The following is a 26,298-nucleotide window of genomic DNA, read 5'->3' on the forward strand; positions in this document are numbered from 1 at the left end:
CCTGCGAAAGATGAAACGGATAGCTGTGCCCCAAACGCAAATGATCAAATATGAATGATTCCAGTTGCAGCTGTGCGCAAAGCCAAACAAATTCTCCGAAGGCCTCGCAGAAACGGAAAGGAAAACATCCGTCTTGTGATGGATTATTCAGAGAATGAGAATTTAGTGTGGAGAGAAATTTGATATTAAAAATGGAGCTGATATTACTTATTTGAATGGTAGAACAATGCACACATTCATAAGAACAAAGGGATGGATGTTTTGGCACGGCCTTTGTCTTGCTTTTGTTTCATTTAAGATTTTACTTAGCTCATGTTTCTTAAAGGGCTGCTTTGAATTCTTATAAAATTTGAGCTTCAGTCTAATAAAAAATGATTCAGTCTCATTCTCAGAAAAAATGGGCACATTTCTGTGATCACTTCATTAAAACAGTTTTTCTTTCCAATGAATTTCCAAGAAGCATACACCTCATATAACGACACTAGTACAATGAAAGACCATCTCTGCCTTTGTGCAGTGTCAGGGATCAATGGCTTCACTGTGACCTGCTTGTACCATTTTTCTTTGACATTGTAGCATTGAAACATCTGGCACCCACCCTCAAATGCTATGAAAACCATAAAACCCACAGTAACCGTTTGGTTGAAGGTGCTAACAGTGTATCAGGAAGCCTAGAAATGGCCATTACCAGGCTTATGGGCCACGTGCTTAGCATACTGTTTCCAATGAACTTGAAGTCCATTTCAACCATCCATTAGATCTGCAGGACATGACATGTTTATATTGATTTAGAAATGAATTGTTAATGTGATGAATTAGCAGTCACTTCATACCCATTGACAAACTGTCTTTAAATTGTTGTTCTCTTCTCTTGCGTATGTTCCAACCTGGTTTGCACAGCGCCTCTCTCCGCATCGCGCCAAATATTCCTGATCCAGCGGCAGACAGTGGCCTTTCTGAAACTCCCACACCGCTTGTGGTCAGAGGTTACCGTGGGTTGCTGTGCTTTTTTAATGAGTTGGTGTTCATCTATAATTTATAGTCTTCCTTTATCATTCTTATCACATACCGTCCTTACACAACGGGATGCTTTTGTCTTGTTACCCCGGCAACAGTGCTTCCAATTATAAAAGCAGGTTTTGTTTGACGGCGAACTACACTGGTTGTTCTGGCCGTGGCATTTAGAGTGAGCCTGACCTGATATTTGTGCTGTTATTGTTTTGTACGGAGATTAATTCATGGATGGGGAGACACAGGTGGGAAGGGGGGCAACAAAATGGAAGCCAGGTCAGTTAGAAAAATACAGTTTGTTAATATTCGGTGCTCTGGTGTGCCCCCTAGAGGCACCTGTTCACAGTTCACCGGTTTATCTAGATCAGGGGTGCCCAGCCATTTCCTGGAGATACACCTGTTGGTTTTCATTTCAAATCTAATTTGGCCCACTTGATTCTAACCATGTGAAAAAAATAGTATGCCGAAATATATCTGAAGTATACTATTTTATATTTAAGAATACACATGTATATACGTATTTGTAATACGTAAGAAGTAGATCAAGTATTTTTACCCATGGGACTAATTAGAGAGAGGCTCAGAGGAACTAAATTATACTCTGTATCTTACTCTACACCAGGGCTGCCCAATCCTGTTCTTGGAGATTTTACTATCCTTTGAAACAACCCTATTTTGGCACACATAATTCTACTAATTACCAGCTCAACAAAATCGCTAGCCGTTGAATGAGGTGTGTTTTGTTAGGGTTGGAGTGAAAACCAACAGGATGGTTTTCTCCAGGAACAAGGTTGGGCAGCCCTGGTTCTAGATCTATTCCTGCTCGTCCTAGCAGTAGTTGTGGTGAGGGGTCCCACTGGGTGAGGCATTGTTGGCCATAGTGTGGCTCAGGGATGAAGGGTTTGAGCAAGCATAGCAGCTCAGTTCATGAATTACAGAGTGAAAAGAAGAGGTAGCTGATTGCGCACATTTCAGAGGATGTGCAGACTGAGACTACGCCCTCCTGATTTGGCCGAGGGGTCTGCGGAGGTGGGATGAGCCCAAATCTCACAATTGGGCATTCCTCACTGGGCGGGGGTGGAGTTGTTGCCTCCTCAAGGATAGGCCCTCCCTGTGATTGGATGAATATGCAGGCTGTGTCTTCTCTGTTCCAGGTGTAGCGCATTGCATTATGGTCCGGAGTTGCCGCCCACATCCATCATCATTACTTTCCACAATGAGGCCAGGTCCACACTGCTGCGCACTGTGAGGAGGTAAGGCACCATGTGTGTGTATGTGTGTGTGTGTGTGTGTGTGAGTGTGTGTGTGTGTGTGTGTGTGTGTGTGTGTGAGAGTGTGTGTGTGTGTGTGTGTGAGTGTGTGTGTGTGTGTGTGTGTGTGTGTGAGTGTGTGTGTGTGCGTGTGTGTCACAGAGCTCCTCCTTCACAGCCCATATGGGATGTATAGTTTTCCAGGTTCCACAAACACTGGTCTAGTATAACATAACAACATTAAAAAACATAACATGACATAACATGATATAACAACATGACATAACACAACACAACATGACATATCAAAACATAACATAACTTACTGTAACATGATATAACAGAACATAACATAATGACAAGAACAGGCCATTCAGCCGAGCAATGCTCGCCTTTTCCTACCACTAAACTACCTAATACTTAGTCTACCTAAAAGCTAGATAGTATCTGGCATCGTATAATCAGCAGGCAATTCTGTGTAGGCTTTAATGCTAGGACCTCAGCACTTTAAACCAACCTAAGAATAAACACACATTTCATCATAATAACTAAATGGTAAACTCCTGCTCCCTTCAGTGCCCCCTGTTTATTAAGCACTGGTGCTTCTGGAAGGTTACAGAAGTTTTTGTTGTTTCCAAATGTGCACTGGACTCGGTCACAACCCTTCATGCATTCTGAAAAGATGCATAAAGTATTTTTGGTGTCTCAACAGAACTTATTTTTTTCCTCTGCAGCGAGGGAAAGGAGACAGAACTTTAAATGTTAAGAGCGCCGTTCTGAATGGCTGATGGATGTTCACTGTAATATAATCTAATTACCCTCGCCCGAGACAGCAATGTGACCTTTGACCCCTCCAGCAGTCTCATTAACTGCTCTGGTGACAGTGGTGTCATCGGCAGGCATGCCAATCAACCTTCCTCTGCATCGGGTTCAGCTCATTCCACCTTTAGCGGCCATTAGAGACAGACCACATCTTTTTACGACTGCGGAGTGTTCCCGGGGACGAAATGGTCCAGGAAACGGTCTCCCAGCGAGGCACTTTAGGCCGATTAAAAACCCAACCGTTCCCAGTTGGTTTCCGCCTCTATTTCTTGGATGGCTTATCCTTATTGGCGCAGCCTGTCACTCCGCCTCAAATACCTGCACTGCTGCGGAAGAGTGCCTTGTGCCTACAGCCCCCCCTACGTGTTGACAGGCTGCTTTCACTGTGATTTTACAACGCGGAAGTCTTCGGGACGCGGTGTGACGCAGTGCGGTTTCCTGTAACCAAACGGACCTTGTGTGTGTGCTCGGCTGACAATGTCCCCTCTGTCCGTTACTGTGTGTGTGTGTGTGTGTGTGTGTGTGTTTATACATCACTGTTTCTGCCGCATGCGAGTCCCCGCTCTGAATTGTGGGTAGCGCGTCTCCTGAGGTAGCCTGCTCCCTGAGGCCCAGTGGCTCTGTGGGAGGGGTTTAATTAGCCCCTCAATTTCATAGCTCCCAGCGCATTTGTGTCACGGCAGCCGCGGTGTGACATGACTTTAATTATATTATTCCCGCTAGCAGCGGCCTTCGGTGACTCAGCTGAAGGAGAAAAGAACAGCAGAGTTTTCAAATGTAAACTGTCTCCTCCGCGTATAACAGGTCGGCCGTTCCTTTGTCCGTACCCGGATCCGGGAGAGGGGGTGCAGGGATTCGGACAGGTGTTAGGCCCCGGCACGAGCTCCGGTGACCTCCGCTCCCTCTCCCCTAGTGGAGGGAACACTTGAGGACCAAACAGTGATGTAAAATAGGTTTGAGATACGAGCCCCGGGGCCCTGGTTGATTTGTGTAAGTGCTGACAGAGGCTATTACCACCGCGGAGCCCCCAAGGGTGGGGAGAACGGCCTGGAAATCCTTGGAAAGCCTGGCTCCTCAGACAGCACCAGGAGCGATAGATTAGGGCCGGCGATATCGGGAGGCAGACTGGAGGAATACAGAGCAGAGGCCCGGCCTTATTCTTGCTCCCCGGGGTGCGGGGGGGAAATATGAACCGCGCGCGCACTCATTCATCACAGACTGCACAGGGACGCCATATTTTACCTTTCTCCGTGACAATCCCAGAGGTCTCTTTGCTTTAAAGTCATTAAAGGGCAGGACGTGAGCGTAACTCCAGGCGATGGTTCACAAAAGCTTCATTAACAAGAGGGGGCAACTTCCGAAAGGTTTCAGAGACACACTTTCTTAAAAATTAATTCTATTACCTGGGGAAAAAAATCCCTATATTTTCGTCAAACTAATACTTTAATTAGATTCAACTTTGCATATTGCTGCTTTCACGCGTCACAATGAAGAGCACTGAAAACATTTCATTTTAATTAATTCCTCCCACTCACAATTACTCCAAATCAAATTAATTTGGGGATGTGTCTCAAAGTGGAAACACTTCAGCTCGTCAAAGGCCCTTCCCCTGTTTGTTTAATTAGTTTAAGACTTCAAAGTCACAGTGCAGAAAGTGCCATGTAGACCAATAAACACTGCATGAAATCAAATCAATGTACTGACCTTGTTAGAATAGCAAAGTTTCTCATTTTTCATAGCTTCTTTGAAGCTTTTGTTGTATAAAACTACAGGCTTATGGCTAGCTCTGTGGATCACATGCTATACTTCTTTAGTAACTACTTCATATATATACTATATAGTTAATGGTATATACTGAATTGAAGCTAAACATGATTATATTGCATCCACAACATTACTATGTACTGCCCTGTGCATTTATTGTTTAAGTAACTTTTCAATAAGAAAATACAATAAACATTAAAATGAAGGGAAACTAAAATCTTTTGAAAAGAACTACTGAAGAAACCATGAGACTCTATAGGCCTCGTTTCTTAATCGTCTGATGTTTCACCATTAGATGTTATCATAAAGCTGCTTTACAATGTTTGGTCCAGTAATTAACAACTGAATCATAGTTTGTCTTCCTGCGGACGCTTCCCTTTTTCCAATAAAAAAGGATTTCTGTCACGGGCCTTAATAAAGGCATGAAGATACTAAAGAAGTGATGGAGTGTGTTGACGGTGGAGAGGGAGACACAGAGGCGAAGTGATGAATGTCCTTGGTCTGCATGGCGATGAAAAAGCGGAATCACACGTCTGACAGCCGCGCAATTATTCACAGAGACAGGGGGCACCGGTCGACCGCGGGGAGAAGGCTTCCGCCAGCCGCACAAATCGCAGCCTGTGTTTACAGAAAAACTTTGCAATTAACGCGATGTTTCAATGATTATTTCGGTTTTGCTAACATACTTCTGGCCTATTAGCGGTCGGGGATTGTAATATTGATTGCCGTTATTGAGCGCGTTTGTTTCACACACCGGCAATCATCAGGAAGTTGCGTTGGCCAAGATTGAAAGTAGTTTTGCAGCCGAGCGGTCTTCAGTGAACGTGAAATGAAAAATAAAAATGAATGTGTGGTCTAGGAGCCATGGGCGTGTCCAGGCTTCGAGACTCTTATCGAGGTGAGATACCACTAGCTACACCCTCAACACCCTCTCCCCATCTCCCCTCAGCAACCGCCTATGATTGCTGTAGCTGTGCGCTGAATAAAATAACATTCTTCTCCTTTAGAAGATTATTTATTCTTGAAATAAGGACGCCTCAGGTTAATCCTTCTATTTTCTCTTTGAAAAATGGTTTATTTTCCTCAGAAGGCATTGAGACCATGCACATTTTTTCTTTAACTTATTTGTTTTTTCTCATTTGGTGCATTTATCCTCAGAACATATTTTGTCTTGATTCAGTAAACAAGCATATGCTCCAGAAAAACCAACGTGTATCAAGTTTTTTTTAAATTTGTATTTAATAGGTAATTACTGAACACATGTAATTGTATATCTTACTATAAGCTACAAATGAAATTATATTTGACTGATTTTCTGAATGGCGGCACGGATGGTGCAGTGGTTAGCACTGTCGCCTCACAGCAAGGAGGTCCTGGGTTTCCTCCGGGTACTCCGGTTTCCTCCCACAGTCCAAAGACATGCAGGTTAGGCTGATTGGAGAGTCTAAATTGCCCGTAGGTATGAGTGTGTGAGTGAATGGTGTGTGTGCCCTGCGATGGACTGGCGACCTGTCCAGGGTGTATTCCTGCCTTTCGCCCAATGTATGCTGGGATAGGCCCCAGCCCCCCTGTGACCCTGTTCAGGATAAGTGGGTTAGGATAATGAATGAATGAATGAATGAACGATTTTCTGAATGTGTTTTTGCTCTCTCTTTCACAGTGTGCTCAATCGAACTCCTGTGCACCTGATTCATGAGATCATACTGGTGGATGACTTCAGTGAAGATCGTAAGTATCTGTCGCTCTGAGGGAGCACCTTCGCCTTTACAATATCTCTTCCTTTTACATAAAATGGTCGCTTCAACCACCAGAAAAAACTTAAACTTAAAGTGCACTGTGTATACTCACTGGACGCCATGTATTCTTTCAGCTAACGACTGCCTTCTTCTCACCAAATTGCCCAAAGTGAAGTGTCTTCGGAATGACCGTCGAGAAGGTGCGCAAACGGACATGTGAGCGTGTGAATGGCGTGCTCGTGTATGTACACACACGTGTGCGTGTGTCTTCGCATGTAAACACACCGTGGCCCAGCCCTATATATCTCCAAATGCATGTGTCTGCTCTGTTTAGCTAGTGGCGCCATGTTGGGGTACCTTCTCCATTGCTCTGACCCATGGTGATCTGCAGCCTAAGAGCCCCTGTGTCAGTCGCAGTCACTGAGTCAGATTTCACCCTTACAGCCAGCCCCTGGGGATTAGTCACTTCCATACTCATACCCAGGGAACTTTTCTGTGAGGAGAGGTCAATGTAACGCCTTCAGGTAAAAACCTGGCTACATTTGACTGAAATGTGGAAGTTTTCAAGTCAACTAGGTTGTAGCCAGACTATATGTAGGTAAAACCTAAGCTATATTGGGGTTGTTAGGCAAAATGTCTCTCAACCTACATTTCCACATCTAGATTCCAGTCGTTTCTCACTGAGTATAGCCAATGACCATATATGGGCTTGCGTAAAAATAAAATATGTTGTAATAATACTACACAATGTTAACATCAGTGCCTACAAAACACTTGTAGTTGCCATTTGTAATGGTTGTAAACCTGGTCGTCTGATTTATTGTCCTTAAATATCCTTAAAACCTCCTCTGGCTCTGATAAGTTGTTCGGCATTACAGAACTTAATTTTGAATTTACTGTAGTGCTTTTATTATCTTGGCAGAGAATCCACAAAGATCGCTGTTGTGATTTAATTAAAAGTTGCAAATGGCGTCCTAGCGCAGTGCAGCTTGTCGATACAGGTTCCCCTAAGTGGCGGAGCAGTGCTGGTTTTGACAGGCAGAGGTTTGCTTTTACTGAAGTGTCAGCAGTCAGCGCTGTTAAGTCCTCACACAAAAACGCAACGTCAGCATTTGGAGCAGTTCATCTGTGGATCCCTATCAATAGATTGATTTGAGTGAAGCATCTGCAAATGGCATTAAATTGGCAACGGCATATTGCGTTTTCACGAAAAAACTTCTCTCCGCAGCAAACTTTCTAGGCTTGTTGATGTCGCAGTGGAATATCATCCTGAGACCTGGCAGAATGTATCTTTTTGACATAATGCAGGCGTCTTGGATGGCGATTGTAGTGTTGTTTTCAGCATAGTAGAATCTACAGTTGAGATTAAGACCATACTCATGGCCCTGATAGGGAGAAGAAATTACTGGCTTATTTTAAGGTGGATATGGTATTATGTTAATATATCATATTTTAGTTGTATTTGTATGTGTATTTATATATATCATGAACTGTCACCACCTGCATCTAATTTTGTACACTGCAGCCCTGAAGCAGATAGCCAGTGTTCTGTGCATGACATCTGTTTTATCACAAGATTATCAATATTAGGCAGATACACAGATCAGTATAAAAGCAATGTGTGTGTTTGGCTTTGAAGTTTCCCTTTACAAAGTAGCATAACAACATGTTTTGTGGCTTGCTATGAATGTTATCTGTACATACTCAGGCTTTATAGTTTGGCTCTCGAATAGCATGGTGAAAGTTGCATACATGTTCTTAGCCTGGTCTGGCACTTCATTTAGCTCTGATGAATGCTCGTATGTTCTCTTCAGCGGTGGAAAGTCCAGGTTCAGAAAGTAAAAGTTCTCCCTGGTATTTTGTTCTCTCATCTGGATTTGCTCATTCTGCACAGTTCTGCAGCCAGGAGGTAGAACTAATTAGTGAAATCAGCTGGCAGCTCTTACATTGTGTGTACAGTAGTGTAGCTCAAATGTAAATTAATGCAATGCCTCTAAACTTCATAATTTCAGGCTTAGTGTAGACACTGCGGTATGGTGTCTCTTGACGCAGTTGCCTTCCCGAACCCCCCTCCCACGTGGACAGGATGCTATTTTGGGGTAACTCAGCAGATGAGTTTTAATCCTATGCTTTATGAGCTGTGCCTATGAAAGATTGATCCGCACCTTTCATTAAGAGAATCCTCCCCTCCAAATAAATCTTGATTACATTGCAGGAGGACAAACGCCAGTGTCAAAGCCGCGGTGTGGCGGAGCGGGGATTATGTTGTAAACTCCCCGTACGAGGGGCGATTAGGACACACGGTACGAGAAAATCAATTAGTTGATAAAGCATTTCAATAACAGTCTGGGCGAAGGAGAAAAAAATACGGAGCTTGCACATCTGCAGATGGTATCGATCGGCTCTCTTAAAAACGCTCAGCAGCTCTTTCCTGGCCGCCTCTTGGTCGGGGGATTGTGCGAGGGAGTCGGCCTTGGGGATGGACTTTGTTTAATATACGACACTGTTACAGTTTAATGAAACCCCATTCGAAAAGCACTCCGTCGTGCTGCGATGGCTCTGTGGGTTGGCTGTTTTATTACTGATGGCTTTCCTGGTTTTTCTTTTTGGTCTTCGGTGTTTGGCACCGCGATTTCGGGTCCGGCGTGACCCCTGGCTGTCAAATGGGTTTGGATGCGTGCTGGTTATAAAATGAGCTTTTATTAAAAAAGAGTTTGTTTTTTCTTCTACCGCACATTCCTTCCCCGCAGTCCGTCCAAGATCGCACCGGGAGGGTTCGACCGAAAGGATAACACGGCTTTAAACAGGGATTTGCACAAAACACACAGAGGTTTAAAATGCCACAGGGTTGTTTTTGCTCACATATACCGACAATTTATAAAGAGGTAGGATGAGATTGTCTGGAATTCCAACAAATCACGCCTTGCGCTTATTGAAAATAGCAAACCCAAACCGTTTATTTGAATTCTCATACGTTCCGCATGCACTCAGGGGAATTGCTTGAGTCTTAAATCAGTTGTAAAAAAAAAAATCATTAGCAGCTTAATTTGATAGTATCTGTATGCCCAAGGCAGGTTTTCGCGTGTAAATAATGGACATCATTATTGTTGTTCACCTGTCCTCTCGTCTTCTTCCTGGGCGTTTGATTAAGCTGGCTCACGTTGAGCCATGTGGGTGCGATTACCCCCCTAATGTCTGTGTAGGGGAGACAGGGGCACAAACCAACACGGGGCATGTTGAAACCTAAAAGTGTTTGGTTGGTCCCCGGTCTCCCATACTTAGAAATCCCATAGGTTTCACCTCAGGTGTAAAATTGTAAAGTTTACATTACATTATTGGCATTTGGCTGACTCTCTTATCCAGAACGACGTACAGTTGATTAGACTAAGCAGGAGACAATCCTCCTCTGGAGCAATGCAGGGTTAAGGGCCTTGCTCAAGGGCCCAACGGCTGTGCGGATCTTATTGTGGCTACACCGGGATTAGAGCCACCGACCTTGCGTGTCCCAGACATTTACCCTAACCACTACGCTACAGGCCACCCCACGTTTAAACTGGACTGTCTCTTTAATGCTACGAAAAAGAATGCGTGGTTGTACCGCGTCAGCTTTATTAACTGGAGGTGAATGTGATCGGCAGAACATCCTTTCTCCCTGTCTGTACAGTGAACGGTTCTCTTTTCATGCATTCCGAACACTGTCAGCTTCTACATAGCAGCTGTGAAAAAGGGAGGGGGGGGGGGGCATTCACCCAGCCAGAAAATAGCGTGATTGAAGATGAAATGATGGGATTTTTTAATTGACTGTAGTAGCACCGTGGTGCCAAAAACTTCAGAGAAGTCCTGTGATTTATTATTATTTTTTGCCAGTGACTTTCCCTCCAAAGCAAGGAACTATTGATCTAACCATTTAAGGCAAAGCAAAAAGGTCTTTAATCACTCAGCCTTCTCAAATATCCTGCATCCTCTTGATTGGTTTTGTGCCTGAGTCCTTAATTGCTCTTCCTTCTAACGAGATGCAAACAACCTTTTCATGTCTTGTTAATGCACAGGGCGAGCTGGGCCGCTATGTTTATCCACAGATAATGATTTCCCCTTTTGAATAGCATTTCTTGCTCACATATTTTTGGAAATCATATCAGAGGCAGAGCAGCAAGTCGTATCATCTTAGAAGCACAAAGAACACTGCAGGAAAAGGCTGTCTTAACAAGCGGTTTAGTCTTGTACGGAGGCTTAAAATCTTTTTTCTCTCAAGTAGAAAATATTAGCTTTTTTAAAGTTGCTGTTTGCTTGACGAGTGAACTTTACATACCCCATTGGCAAATCTTAGAATGAGTAAAACCTCATTGCCAGTATATTTGTCTATTTTAATAAAAAAATATATATACATTTTATATTTAAACTTAAATATTTTAAGTCTAAAAATAAGACTAAATTACTTGAGACTGACTTATCTTTTGACTGACTTGTGACCTGGTCCCACACGCAGGGCTGATCCGGTCTAGGGTTCGAGGAGCGGACGCGGCCCGGGCCGGGGTCCTGACCTTCTTGGACAGTCACTGCGAGGTCAACAAAGACTGGCTGCCCCCCCTGCTCCACCGGATAAAGGAGGTACGGTACGCTTCCCCTCCGGGGCTGCTGAGCGGACATGTTCCCCAGCACCTGTCCCCAGGCCTGCTTCTACTTGCAGCTTTTTACAGACTTTATTTCCTTTTCCTGATTGGCTGTCAGGCCGCAACTAAACCGGCTCTTGAAATAGGCCAATTATAGCACTTATAGCTTCTAGAAACCGTCTCCAATGGGAATAAACTGACAATATGCAGCACTCTGACGATTTGCAGCAGCGAAGTCATTTTTCATTCCGTTTTGATGGGCTAGGAAGGAACACACACCCTGCCATGCAGAAATGATGAGAATCCAGCCCCCGCCCCCCCAAAAAAAAGATTTTATAATCTGTAGTCTGGCTGTGGACTGTTGTAGAAAACACAGTTTAAAAGACAAGTGCAATAGGAGAGGTCTATGATGATGTAATTTAAGCCTTCTCTCTCGAAGCGATGTTCGGACCTAAAGGATCCCGGTTCAGGTTGATTCGACTGTGGCTCGAGCATCAGTTTAGATTTTCCAGAGCAAGGCATCGCTGTCAAACGATCAGGTTGTGTAATTTATGCGTTATTATAGGAATTCCTTCTTCTCACCAATCAATATGTGAAAAGTGAGAGGCATCGATTTTACCGAGGAGTTATGCATCAGTGTCCGCGCTCACATGTATTTTTTATACAGTATATTATTTATCGATCCACGCAGACGCACGCACACAAACATATACATCGTTAGCGTGACGCGCTGTTGTTGGGCAGCCCAGCGGCCCTTCCCACGGCATGTTCGCGGCTGACGTCGCGCGTGTAAGCGAATCCTTCCCCGGCTACACGCCGCGGCCCTCTTGTCAGCTCTGCCGTAATTGGTGGGGAGGACGGGGAGTAGATATCGCGCTTCCAGGTTGAGTGTGGGCAAGAGATGAGTGGAGCGTGTGAACGGGGACGCGGAGGGCTGGCACGTCTAATTTGGGAGCGCTTTGGCGAAGCCGGAGGCGGTATCGCGCCGCGCGCGTAGACTTTCTCCCGCCACCGCTGGTGAAAGAGCCGTCCTGCTGACTGCCAGCGGGGGCTCCTGTTCACCCCCGGAGTCTGCGCTCTGACTCACCGCTGTGTCAAGATTAAATTTCAATCTCCTCGCCCCTTTTTTTCTCTAAGGGCGATGATGAATTATAATGGCCTTTAGCTAAGTCTGATGATAAAGGTCTATCAGCTGTCCTCTCTCCTGATGTATAATTAAGGGGAAACCTTTAGAGTGGTACTTATTAGAAATTAAATTCATTTGATGACCCATGTAGATGATTGCATGTTCCATATCAAGACCAAGACCCTGATTTTCAAGTGTTTTGTATAATGGGTCACAAGCATTAACTCTTTCAAGAGTAGGTTTTTGGAAATGTTTTTTCTTCAAGATTCCAAGTCAGTGTTCTAGAACTCCACTGCTTCCAGTCACCAGTGCTGATTGTTACATCAGCATTAGAATGCTTAGTTAAGAAGATTCCAATCACATATTTGCACTTTGTTGTACGTCGCTCTGGATAAGAGCATCTGCTAAATGCCATGTAATGTAATGTAATGTAACATATTAGTGATCTCACAAGGCTTAATGTGTGTTCTGGAAACGGTAGTGACTTCCTCTGTTCTGCGCGCTTAAGGACCCGACGTGCGTGGTGAGCCCAGTCATCGACATCATCAACATGGACTCCTTTGCCTACGTGGCGGCCTCGTCAGACCTGCGTGGAGGTAATGCCGCCCCACCCCACCCCAAACCTTCCCATCTCTGCGACAACACCGTACAGCAGTAGTGATGGTCAGGCGGTTCCAGCAAGCCAACGCGCCAGTCTATGGGGAATAGAGTGACCTTTTTAATTATTGATAAAATCTTTGCTCATAACAATAAAAATGCTTGGTGTCAGTAGTGCCACATGGACACACCAGGTTGTGATGCTGCACACATTATTCCCCAGTAAGCACACATACTGTACATTGCCCCGACGTCTGCACGATGTAATCAAAGTCTTAAGAGACAACGTCGTATTCAGAGCGTTTGCTCGCTGGCCCTACATCGGCACGACATCACTGTGGAACGCATCGAACGCGGATATCACAGCAAGGCAGAACCAATGAGCAGCCGCTCTGAAAGCGACACATTCGAACAGTGATGTCACAGCGACGGTGGCCCCATTGTCAAACAATGTCAATACAATGTATTCCCCATTCATTTGATTACATCGTTCAGCCGCTGCAGCGATTAAGTGTGCTTACTGGGTCCTGTCAATCAAACTTCACTCTATCCCAGCTGCCCCGGTATGCCAAACTATCCTTCTATTAATAGCTAGATTTATCGATACAACTAACCCGCGGAGCTCCTCAGATGTACAGGGCAGTGCTTAGGGAAATGGGCTTGTATATTTAGCTCCCTGGTGGGTCCCTGCCATTGTACCCCTGAGGAGGGTACTTAACCTGAACTGCCTCCATAAATATCCGGCTGTATAAAGGGACTGCCCAGGAAACGGATGTTAGCTGTGTGAGTCTCGCAGTGTGGCCGTCCCCTCCAATTTCTAAAATGTACAGACATTCAGAAGTGAAATATCTATTATGAAGTAAGTACATGGAGTGAATATTTATTTTAAAAAAAGATTTAATACAACAATAGTTGTACCAAAGTGCTGTACAAACATGTGAAATATACATGTGAAATATGCATATGCAAACATAGAACACACAGGATAAACAGCAAAATACTGTATATTTAAAAACGCTAGGCCAAAGAGGTGTGTTTTGAGTGTAGATTTTGAGTTTTGGGTGTGGTATTATATATTGGCATTTCAAAAGTCTATCTGAACGGTGGGGAAAGGTTGCTTTTAGCTGTGTGAGATTAATAGACCGTGTGTGATTGATGCCACTGCTGTAGGACAGTCTCTCTACAATAACACCCTCGTTACCTAGGTCACAGAACCACAGTCGGCCGTCCTACTCCATTTCCCATAATCCCCTGGCTTTGAGTGCTTTTGTCCTCTCGGTCTGCCCTCTCCGGTCCTGCAGTTTGGCTCTAATGATCTGTCCCTCTCTCCTGCAGGCTTTGACTGGAGTCTGCATTTCAAGTGGGAGCAACTGTCTTCCGAAGAAAGAGGCAGGAGAGTAGACCCCACAGAACCCATTAAGTGAGTGACGGGGGGCGGACAGTCCGTCAGCGGGGGGGAGAGGGGCGGAGCAGCAGCAGGGCCAAAACCGTCCCAGAATCCTTTTAGGTTTTGGGGAGGTGGGGGCAGCCGTAGGCCAATCCCACCTTTTTTACGAAAACGACACCAGAATCAAACAAATCCCCTCCCCTTCCTGTCTTTAAAATCCCCTCTCCTCCTGTCTTTAATCTGCCGCGCGGTGATCTGAAGTCTTCAGCGGTGGGCGAGAAAGTTCGCAGAAAAAAACGCAGAAGCAACGGGAAGAAAGCGGCGTCGCCGTGGATTCCGGGCGGAAAACGGCAAGGAGCGTAATGAGACCGTCACCCGAGAAGAAACGGGAGGCAATTAAGCGGCTTGGCGGTATCTCCCGCGCCAGGGTCCCCCTTCCCCGTCCTATTAAAGCAGGCCGGCGCGGACGATCTGATTATGAGCTTTTCAGCAGCGGTGAGATTGACTGAGCTCCCTGTCCTCTGTCTGATTATTACCCTTCTCCTCCGGGCGCGCCTAATGCCATCTCACTCCACTTAAGAGCGAGCGGGTTAGACATTAGCCGTTCGGGAAGGCTGAGGCTCCCTTCTTCTGCTGAAAACGGAGAACAGGAAGCTCGCCGAAACGCGCGGGCAGGCTTACACGGCGGGGTCGTTCGGCGTAGACGGGCGCTCTGGCGGAGACGGGCGAACGCGCGAGGCGGCTGTCGGGGCCTCTGACGGCGTACGTCGCTCAGGCTGATCCCGCGGAGTGACAGAACGCCGGCGATAGCGTTTCCCGCGCGCGACGAGAAGGCGTCCGGCCCCCGCGCTCCCGTTCCGACGCGGCGGACGTTGATCCGTTTGATTTTGTTTGCGGATTAGCGGCGTAGCTCATCCGGCCCGGAGGATGTACAGAGAGAGAATTCCGATTAGGGGGAATTTGGAACATGGGAGAGAAAGGGGGATAGTCACGGCGGATTCCCGTGTCAGGGATATTGTGCGTTTTTGTGTCAGATAAAGTCATGTTTATGGCGCGTTTCTGTGTGTGAGGGAGCATGCAGGTTGCGGCGCATTGCTGTCAGGGAGAATGATGTTTATGGTGCATTTCTGTGTCAGAGGGAAAATGGGGCTATATTGCATTTCCCTGTCAGGGGAAGAGAGAGTGATTTTTTTATGGCACATTTATATGTCCGAATGAGAATGACAGTGGTGGTTTATTTCTCTGTCAGTGAGAAATATGGGGATTGCTCTGCATTTGGCTCCTGTGTTAAAACAGTGGCCGGTGCCACGTCCATTCCTTGGACACACGTCTCCTTCTTTGAAGCTGCCCTCTCAGAAATAAAGGTATGAAGAGTGCCTAAAAAGGTACAAATGCTTGTCGCTGGGGCAGTTCTGCATAGATACATTGATTGTACCCCTAGCCAGAAATATATCAGAAATATTTACTTTTTTTGCTTGGAAAACGTACTCATTTGTACCCAAAGAGAACATTTACGTGTACATTGAGGAAATTTGATCCGTGAAGAACAAAATGTACCTGCACTGTGACTTTATTTTGGAGAGTGTTTGGCCTGTTAGCTGTTTGGCATTAGCCGCTCAGTTCCTGATGAATGGGCCCGGTGCCTTGGCCACCGTCTGCGGGGCGGCAGGGTGCATCCATTGGACGTGCCGAAACCAGGCCTTGCCATGCCCCGCCCAGCCCCCGTCTCCACGGTCACATGGGCGGTCCCTACAAAAGCCACCAGACGAGCAGCAAGAGAGTGTTTTAGGCCCCGCCCCCCCACAGGCCGCGCGCTGTGATTGGGGCAGAGTGGCAGAGTGGTAGTTGGGGTCGTTTAGCAGTGAGGGTAACCGGAGCCAGGGGAAGGGGGCTGGAAGAGGCTGGAAGAGACGAGCTCGCGGGGGTAGTGGATGGAGGAGGGAGAGCGGGAGACAGGGCCGCAGATGGCCGCAGCAGAGTGCGTGTCCACGCGTGTGCGTGCGTGTCCACGCGTGTGCGTGCGCCCGTTCGCACGGCTACAGATGCGCGCGGTGTCGTCAGCGCCCGGGTAAATGAGCCGCGAGGACGTCGAGCGCATCTGGAGAAAGCGCTCGTCTGTCGTTCTCACCCCCCGTAATGCTCTCTGCTGGCCGTCTGCCATCTCGCGGGTCGTCCCAATCCCGCGGGAGAGCGTTTCTCTGCACCCTTCAGCGAGACGAAGAGATTTCCTCTCACGTACAGTGGCGGTTTCTCAGGCTGTGCGTTCGTAGTGCAGTTAATGTGTGCAGGAATGCGCGTGTTAAACAGATTCATTTAGATTCCAGCGGAAACAGTGGCCGTGGTTAATAGTACAGAACTGCGTTTGGCCCAAATGAAGAACACTGTTAGTGTATAAACAGTCTCGGCTTTAAGAGCACATTTGGGTTACAGTTCCTACTGCAGAGCCTTGTTAAACCCCTGTTGTGGGCTGTACATTATTTTTGTATTATCAAGCATTTTTCATTCATTGATTCATACATGCCCCGCTATCTGACCTCTGTGCCTGTTCCACTCCCATCAGCCATTGCAGCAGAGCCTCTGAGAGAGAAGACAACAACGCCTGAACGGCACAAGCTCTGTGATACATTGAGCCCTCTGGTTTTTCTAAGATTTTGATGTTATTTTCCCCTCCTTTGAAAGCTGCGTTTTTACACTCGGGCGTTTATTCGGGCTGGCAAACACATGTGTAGCGGAAAAGAACAAAAGAGACGTTTGTTCAGAACAACGCGTCGCGGCGCCCTCATCCGTGTCAGCGCAGCTGCGGCCCGGGGAACTGTCGGACTCATTTAATGAGTCATTACACTGGTCAAATCTACAAATGGACCGTCCAGAACCAAGAGCACAGGGAGCAGAGGCCATATATTTTCTCCGGCCCTCTCGGAATACAGCCCCTAGTCCATGTTTTGTACAGCCGGGGCGGGTAGTTTATCAGATGTCAATGTATCTATTAGTTTCTGCCTTTTACGGTATTGCCGCCGGACTCCTCCAGAGGAGGTATAAATAATGTGCGCCCGTAGTGCTCAAGGAATCAATTCCGCCCGTTCCCCCGATGCCATTGGTCAATCCAAACGAGTCTCGCGGAGGAGACGGGGAGAGGCGAGGAGAGAAAAGAGAAAAATAAACGTGTGAAGAAATGAATTTGTAGAGCCGTTTTCTTCGCTAAACGAATGACTGTGGCGGGTTGTCTTTCTCAGTGTAGGAGGCGAGGGCGTTTATCTGTCGGGGGAAAAACGAATTGGAGTGAGGGAAGACAGCCCCAAAGGCCGTTGTCCTCCACATCGCCCGTCACGTGCCCCGAGCGTGTGTCTGCTCCGTTCCGGGCCAAATGGAAAAGCTAGTGTTTCTGTCCTCTGACAATGAGGATGTATCTTCTTACAGGTCTCTGTAGCCCCAGACCGCTGTGCTCTGCTACTGTAGCATAGCCCGGCCCTCGCAATACAGATCGTTTACACTTCATTCAGTACTCGAGAATCTGCGGTCTTACCGTGAGGAACATGGTGAATGTAGAAGGGTAGGAATCAGCTTTCATGAAAGATTGATGTTGGACCTAATAGCTCACCTTAGATTGGATTTGGATTTCAGTCTAATTGTGATGCAGGTATTAAAGGTTTCATTCCTTCTGAATGTTTCTGTGCCCTGTTGTTTTTTGTATTTTTTGAGAAATTCAGCGCTTATTGCTCTCACATGGCTATGTATTTGGCTGCTGTTCGGAAAACATCACAGCGCAAAGGCAACATCTGCTTGAAATGAACTGCTTTCAGAGTCCTGTCATTTTAATGGGGGAAATCATTAGTCATGTGATTTGTGAGCTGGTGTGGTATTTGTGCGTGAAGTGTTACAAGTTCTCTCACCTGCAGGACGCCAATTATCGCCGGAGGCCTCTTCGTGATTGACAGGTCCTGGTTTAATCACCTGGGGAAGTATGACACTGCCATGGACATCTGGGGTGGGGAGAACTTTGGTGAGTCGACTGACTGATACCACGACTGTCTACATACCTTTTATAATTTATGGGTAACCAGCTTAAAATGTCATGATCAGTAATTGACTTGAATTTAACTCAAGGGGTCCCAAGGGTATAATACCTTCAATGTTGATATAGTATTAGAATATCCTACTTTATGAATGACCTCTATATAATGGAGGTATGCTGCGTTAGTTGCTCAGGGGAGGAGGGTCTGCTAAATGTCTAACATGTAAAATGTACATTTAGTATAAATTTGAGTGTTAACAGGGAATTAAGGGAATTTTGCTGTGGAAGTCTTATGAAACAAAAATCTTGGAGAAAAAAGGTGCTAGAAAGAGAACATCCACTGTCCGGTTTGATCTTAAGTGATTCCAAGAAAACATGAACTGCGGTTATGAAAAGATTCAATTTACAGGAGGCCATTTTGTCATAAGGTGGATCCATTTCAGAAGTGATAATCTGTTCTTTTTTTGATGGCAGTTACTCTCCTGCCAACGGTTACGGAGAGAAGTAGTGCCAAAGTGTGATTCTTTAGGGGGTGGATTATAAATGGACGCAGATGGTACAAAAGCTGTGCAGTGACCCAAAATAAACATTAATTTACCTTTTACTGTTCCATAAGCGCTTGACGTGATGAATATACATGTACATATATGATGGGAAATAATGATCTGTTACAGAATAAGAGCGTGTCAGTATTTGCATTGGGTGAGGTGTGCTCTTCGAATGCCTTTGCATTTGATCTGTTGGATGTCAAAAAATTGCTGTATGTTAGATTTGCGTAGGATGTGGCTGTGCTCCTGTAGATTCTACTGGAGGGGATGGCTGAATTATTTTCTGTGAACAATTTGTTATTTTTTGAGAGCGCTGGTAGTTTTTTGAGTTCAAGTATTGATAAAGTGTGGCACAAGAGCCAATTTTCTAGGTTATACTTTCATTTTCACTTTCAAGTTCCTCCTACTGGTATATAGATTTTTTTATTTTAACATTCAATATAAGCAATCACTTTTTGTTTACATGATTTATTTATTTTTTTTCTCAAAAATGAGTTTTTTATATTAACAAGTACTTTCGGTTGGTCGAGAGAAGCGTTTGTTTTGTGTTAGATTGTGATTTAGGGGTTTTATTGATTTTTCCACTGAGTTTTTGAGGTCAGAGATATTTTGCTTTGTTGCTGGAGCAATTGTGTTTTTTTGATGGATGTACTCATAAGCAGCAGGTCCCTAATGGAGATTTTTCCTGCAGTCTTCTTGCAGTGTCTGACCTGAAATGGTCTCTGGATCTCACCATGTTTCTGTATACTATAATAGTGTCACCAGAAAATGATATAGCAAATATGGAGCATTTGATCTTACAATTGTTTTTTGCTTGTTTGGTGTCTATGGGGCTGCAAGTGACTCGTGTTTGGAAATTAAATCTATTCATCAGTTGAGAGGCACACATTGGTCGCTAAGAAAGGCTTGTTGAGGCGTCATCATTATGGTTATTTGTGGATATTACTTTTATTAGTGACAGTGTTAAAGTTGATCTACATTATAATGTACTACTTTCTGGACATGTGGGTTGTGAGAAAATAAATAATTGATGGCAGCAGTGTGTATATATACGCAAATATAAGGAATAATTTGGTTTGTATTTATCTGTGTACATTTCAGTAAGGCCATGGCTTTGATGCTATGGTACCCTTTCACAAACGCAAACAGGCTTTTCAGAATTTCATCAGCTCATACAGAATATTAATTGGACATTAAAGTGAATCACAACGTTGATCATTTCTAGGCAAGAGCTTGGGGGATACTTTAGAAAATGTCATACTCTATTGGTTGCATATATAATCGCACTTTAAAAACACTAGGCCCTGTTTTCCTTCTTATTAATGTGATATTTCATCTGCATATGGAGGAGAATAAGAAATATTCTCTTTTAATACTGTGTGAATGGCTTCACTTGAAATGTTTTTGCTTCGTAGCAATACTAAACTCCATTATACTTCAGCACCCCCACCTCCCTGGCCACCCATGTAATCACTCTCTGCCACTGTGCAAACGATCAGTTGCAGAAGATGGCTGGTTGCTAGGGAGCAATTTAGAAAGTGACCCCCGTGCCCTTGATGCTTCCTACCATGACGGGTTCTTGTCCTTCAATTTTGAAATAGGTTTTTTGAATCTTGAGATTTATTCAAGCTAAAATGTATTATATCAGGTACTGCCATTGTATTTGGGAAGCTGACATTTCTCAGCAGTGAAAGCTAGGACCATATGCCTAAGAAAAAGAAAAACATGCAGGCAGTATTGCTTTATTGTAGATACACTTGTAGGGTCTCTGTCCAGGTAATTTCCTACATCATGCACTGTTAATGGGGAGTGCTGAATATTAATATTATTAATATGATCAAAATCCCTGATGTGTGTTCAGAGGTTCTAACACCTTACGGGTGAATTTCACACGCACTGATGATCGAAAGGTCACGTGATTCCAAATGTGTCCTTTCATTATCTGTTTGTAGTTTCGGCTCTGTGATAGTGTTACTCTCATTAAAGCAAACCCACCTTTTAGCTGCTGCTTAAATTAAAGTCGTGGATCATTTTGGTTGGATGTTCTGAGCAGTCAAATGTGAGTCTTGTGTAGGCAGACTCTACCCATGAGGACTGATCAGGGATCAGCATCAGTGGTTTACATCATTTTTACAGTTAGGATCAGACCGACCCAGGACCAGCAAAATCTACCTGGACCTCTTTTCTCAGAGAACCGTTTACTTGATAGCTACATCTCCATAGATTTCCTGTTTAGTATGCAAGCGCATCTTCTCCCAGTATCGAGCACACTCTAAAGCCCACATATCCCCTTAAGAAGATCTTAAACTGAATGTTGGCTGTGTGTGGGGGAGGCGAGTTGGATACCTGCTGAGATGCTGCTGAAAACGCACTCCCACTCCCCACACTCCTCTTCCTACGCTCCCATGAGAGCAGGCCTACATTCCCCCCGGTCAGCTCCCGGCCAGGCCTGGCCCCACCTGGCATCCGGTGCGAGTCGCGGCTCAGGACTGTTGGGCCAGGTCTTTAGCAACGATAATAAACGTATGTTTCCTTCCGCACCGGGTCCCTGCAGAGATCTCGTTCCGGGTCTGGATGTGCGGAGGGAGCCTGGAGATCATTCCCTGCAGCAGAGTGGGCCACGTCTTCCGCAAGAAGCACCCGTACGTCTTCCCAGAGGGGAACGCCAACACCTACATCAAGTAAGCCTGACCGTGCTCACTCCGTTCCGGCTCAGACCCAGCCCACGTGTGAGCAAGACTTATGGTGTGTGTGTCTGAATCCAGAGAGCAGTATTTAAAGCATTGCAGTTGCGTGCCCAGATATACATTTCACGTACATTTGCATTTATTTGTTTGGCAGATGCCTTTTGCGTGAAATCATTATGGCAAACAACACCAGCGCAAGTGCCAATAACAAGGCTACAAACTGTAGACTTGCTGCGTAGAGTAAATTGCATTACAGGCCAGTCGTGAGCCAACAGAAATTGTTCATGCGTAAGCTTGTTCATGACGTGTTCATGAACGAGCAGCAGCTTGCTGGTGGCTGTATGTCCTGTTCTTAACAATCTGCTGTGTCCAGCTGTATGCTCAGGGAGAAATCAGAATAGAGCCAGGATAAATGTGTCTATTTCCAGAGGAGACTTGGGACCGTGTATCTGCATTAATTCATATTTTTTGTAGAACTACCATCCAGGAAAGTTAAGCAGCGCAGTTTGAGTATGAGTAGAAATTTGGAAGGTAATTCTGTATTCCACTTGTTATGTAAATCTCAAATGAAATTTAAGAAAGACCATGAACTGCACGAACAATAGTTTCACTTTACAAAACACACACTATTCAGTGTTTTTTTTTTGCCAAGTTTCCATTTTAAAAGAGTTCAACCTTTCGGGTTTCTGAAGAACTTGTTGAGTTGAAATTATATTTATGAAGGACCGTCCCTCTCTGCAATGGTTTTCTTATTATCGGGTGACAACCTTTTAAAATGTGTGGACAGGAATTACAACCTGTTTTTAAATCATGTACTACTTTGAGTTTCCCGTTGCACCAGGAATTTGAATGAGGGTTTTTATTCCATGAAAATTCATCACTATTGTGTATATTCTGAAAATATATTATACAGCTATCAATATTTGTAACATTGTGAAGAAGACTATATACATACAGAGCAGTGTGTATACGTATTAGTACAGTGGCACAATTCTGTAAATACCTTCGAATTAAAGCTGCCCTTTAGCTCATAGCTATTGCGTCATTTCAAATCCAATGTGCTGGAGTACAGAGACAAAAAATAATAATACTGTGTCACTGTCCAAAAACTTATGCACTGCAGTGTATATACTACATACTATATATACCCTTCTCAAAAACATGCTATTGCGTATCGATTCTTCTCAACTGAAATCTAGAAAACCCATAAGACTAAAGAACCCTTTACATTTCATCGTCACGCCCAATGAACACCGACTTAATAAATAAAAGCTTTATTTACCACGTTTAACTCCGTTATTTGTGAAAACAAGGTGCTTGAAAGCGCAGAGGCCATCTGTCTCTGCGCGCTGCCGGGCGCGGGTTCGCGCGCGTAATGACGTATCGTGAAGATTGTTTTAGGACCCAGCTGGGCGCTTCCTGTGAGTGATTAGGTTTCAAGGCCCCGACGCGGCAGTGTGCAGTGTGAGTTAAAGGTGTAGTGAGCCATCGCGCGCTTCAAAGGAACTCCCGTCAGCGGGGAGGGGGGCTGAAACTTTGTTCCTACCTCTGCGACTACCAGGGGTATAGGAAGAAAATTAGCCTAATTAGCTTTCCAGGGCTGCGCAGAACACGAATGAAAGCACAGTCGCTCCTTATTGCGTTTAGCAGGGTTCTGTGCGTCTCTCGAGGGAGAGAACGGGGGCTACACGGCTAACTGCCTCCTCCTTCTGTAGAGGAAAATAAAGGAGGTTATTATGTCTGCGAATATTATTTACTCCCCCCCCTCCCCTTCTGCCTGCCTCGTTTGACGCAACCTGGCATTACATAAAACCTCACACCTATTAATTCGCATTCAGGCTAATGGCATGTTGGGTTTCTAAGCCTTTATCAGACCCTGAGGCTTGAAATGTTTTGTTGCGTGCAAATGTTGGCGTTGGGGTGTGTGTGTGGGGGAAAGGGGGGGGGGGGTATTTTAAAATTTCTGCACGTCTGTTACGTCTCAGTCAAGAAAAAGCGAGCGCAGCTCTGGGAACGTACAGTGTAAGTGAAGCAGGGAGCCGCACATGAGCTTCACCTTATCGCCAAGCGTAATTCTGTAAGGAAATGAAACAGGAGACTTTTTTTCCCTAATTACTGAAATGGAGTTTGAAGCGCTTCATAGGCCTCGGAGCCTTAGTTACCCTCGCTATCGTAGCTACTGGCAGCGGAGCAGATTTAAGGTGTTTGCATGTCAAGTCTCGACAGAAGCCCCCGAGTAAAAACATGTGTGTAAGAATGTTTAGAGTCTCAAGACCGAAAACTCTGGACTGGTCACTTTCCGTACCATTAGGGGAAAAATTGTGCCAGACTCAGAGCTTAGGTAATAGATTTTGTAGAACTTATTTTGTTCTCATTTCGTAATTCATTCATCCAAGCAAATTGTAACATTTAAAACTGTTGAGTGTGATCATGTGATACATCGCTGAAGTCACCGCTCGGGAGGCCGTTTTAATCCACCAGGATGCATAGACTGACACTGAACCCGGATAACAGCCCGGTAACCGGGCCCTCATTGCATGTCATTGGCTTTCAGGAACACCAGACGGACAGCGGAGGTGTGGATGGACGAGTTCAAGCTCTTCTACTACTCTGCTCGTCCGGCCGCCCGGGGAAAGCCTTACGGAGAGTGAGTGGCGACGGATTCCATCGTCTCCGCAGACGCGACGCGCCAATTTCCGCCGCAGACAGGGAGCGTGGCGAAACCGCACTTTGAGCAGCGATGACAGAGTCATCGGCGGGGCTGATTACAAAATATAATTAGCGAGCGTGACATGAAAGAGCAAGGAGGAGCCGAGGGTGGGGGGGGGGGGGGGGGCTCAAAGTGGCGCATTCCGGAGAGTTCTCCAGAACGAACCACTCCTCGGCCCTGCGTGGAATACCAATGACTCTGGTGTGGTGTCGTCTTGATTATTATTTTTCCCCTCCACTGTCTGTTCTATGATAAGAAGTGGACTGGGTTATTGAAGTGGCTGTTCCCTCATCCTGTCCATCCCCCCCTCCCCTCCCTGTTTCATCAGCGTTCGCGGCAGAGAGGAGCTGCGCAGAAGTCTCAACTGCAAATCCTTCAAGTGGTATCTAGACAACGTCTACCCAGAGCTCAAGTGAGGGCCCATGCCACACTGCACACACTTTTCATTTACAGTGAGGTCCAAGTTTTTGGGCAGTGACACAAAAGGGCCGTAATTTCTAAATGGTTCTGTCCGTATGGCTGTAAATACCCTCACAAATCCACACTTTAATTTGAGGGTATTTACATCCATATGGAGTGAACCATATAGGAACTACAGCCCTATACAACTACATACTTATGGACCCCACTGTATATATTCATAGTAATAATAATGATTGTTCACCATTTTCAGTTGTTGTTTTTTTTTTGGTTCCACCTCGCACTCTCACCGGCTGGATCAATGGATATCTCTATAGATCTCCCAGAATTCCCTGCGAAATTGTGGCTTCTCGGTGAAATTGGTTGGCAGCTATAACAGTCCGATCGCCTGATTGGCACTGTATGAATGCTGTCCTCATTTCGTCTCGGGAGACGGTTGCCTGTCTGTGTGTTCTCGTGCGTAGCTTGACCCAGTCGGTAGCATCGAGTCTGTTGACTGCGGTATCATCAGCATGCTGATAGAAAGTGAAAAATGACTTTGCGCTCGAAAGGAGGGGGAGGAAGGGGAGGAAGGGGGGGGGGGGTGGTTTCTGATGAATTTGCCCCCACCGGTTCCAGCATCCTCTCTGCTGACTAAGTGAATGAAGCAGGCTCGCTGGCAGCTCCCTCATTATTTACTCTGAATTTTCATCTCTCTCCGCCGGAGCTGTGCGTTGGGTGTCCCGCTGATGAATGCACCTGCCCTTGAGTGCGATTCATAACGGTACGTTTTAATACGCGGCGTAATTCACCACCGCCATTATCTGACAAAACATTAGGGCCGGGCCGCGGGAGGTGACACGCGCTCGCACGCGCCCGCTAAATAGTTTGTCCCCTCTCTCTCGACACGCGGGGGGCGACGGCTTTATGGATCCGTCAGGGCGATGAGCGAACGCGGCGGCCATCATCTTAACGGAGCCGCGGCTCCCGCGTCTCCTGGCGGTAATGGATGAGCGCGGGGGCGCGTGCCGCAGCCCGTATCCCGCCGCGCTCCTGACCGCGTCACGGCCCGTATCCCGCCACGCTCCTGACCGCGTCACTCCCGCCTGAGGACAGGACCCCCACGGGGCAGCGTGTGATTGGTCCTGGGGAGGCTGGTATTGGGGAGGCTGCACTCTCAGAAGTGCACTCTCAGTGACAGAGGAGGCAAGTTTTTTAGTTTGTCAAGGATCAAATGTTTCCCAAATGTACCCTGAAAGTACAGTAGTGTTCTGTTTGGGTACTAATAATAATAATAATACATTTAGTTTGTGAAGGGCTTTTCCCAAGCTCAAATTGCAAATGAGTACATTTTCCCAGCAAAAAAGGTACAAATGAATTATACTCTATATTGCTGGTTTAGGGGTATTTTTACGTGCCTATAGTTTACCACCCCAGTGACAAGAATTTGTACCTTTTTAGGCACTTTTCATACCTTTATTTGTGAGAGTGTGTGTTGTCCCTGCCTCATTGCACAAGACCAGCTATCCCAGCCAATCGGGTGCCTGCACCAGCTGCAGATGAGGAGCACTCCTCTAAAATGGCCGCAGCTGAACTGGTGCACTGCAGTGTGGAGAGCAGCCAGAGCCAGCAGCAGGGG

General features: G+C 45.8%; 1 protein-coding gene across 1 annotated transcript in view; it reads left to right on the top strand.

The window, feature by feature from the left end:
* Window positions 1–26,298, top strand: part of galnt14 (UDP-N-acetyl-alpha-D-galactosamine:polypeptide N-acetylgalactosaminyltransferase 14 (GalNAc-T14)) — a 76,223-nt gene that overhangs the window by 39,465 nt on the left and 10,460 nt on the right. The window contains exons 3-12 of the mRNA XM_061242228.1: window positions 2,166–2,264; window positions 6,508–6,575; window positions 6,718–6,783; window positions 11,070–11,191; window positions 12,828–12,915; window positions 14,252–14,336; window positions 18,200–18,303; window positions 21,418–21,544; window positions 24,105–24,197; window positions 24,589–24,672. Coding sequence (XP_061098212.1) covers window positions 2,166–2,264; window positions 6,508–6,575; window positions 6,718–6,783; window positions 11,070–11,191; window positions 12,828–12,915; window positions 14,252–14,336; window positions 18,200–18,303; window positions 21,418–21,544; window positions 24,105–24,197; window positions 24,589–24,672 — 936 coding nt within the window. The remainder of the gene's footprint in view (window positions 1–2,165; window positions 2,265–6,507; window positions 6,576–6,717; window positions 6,784–11,069; window positions 11,192–12,827; window positions 12,916–14,251; window positions 14,337–18,199; window positions 18,304–21,417; window positions 21,545–24,104; window positions 24,198–24,588; window positions 24,673–26,298) is intronic.

The sequence above is a fragment of the Conger conger genome, chromosome 5, assembly GCF_963514075.1.
Source record: "Conger conger chromosome 5, fConCon1.1, whole genome shotgun sequence".
NCBI lineage: Eukaryota > Metazoa > Chordata > Actinopteri > Anguilliformes > Congridae > Conger > Conger conger.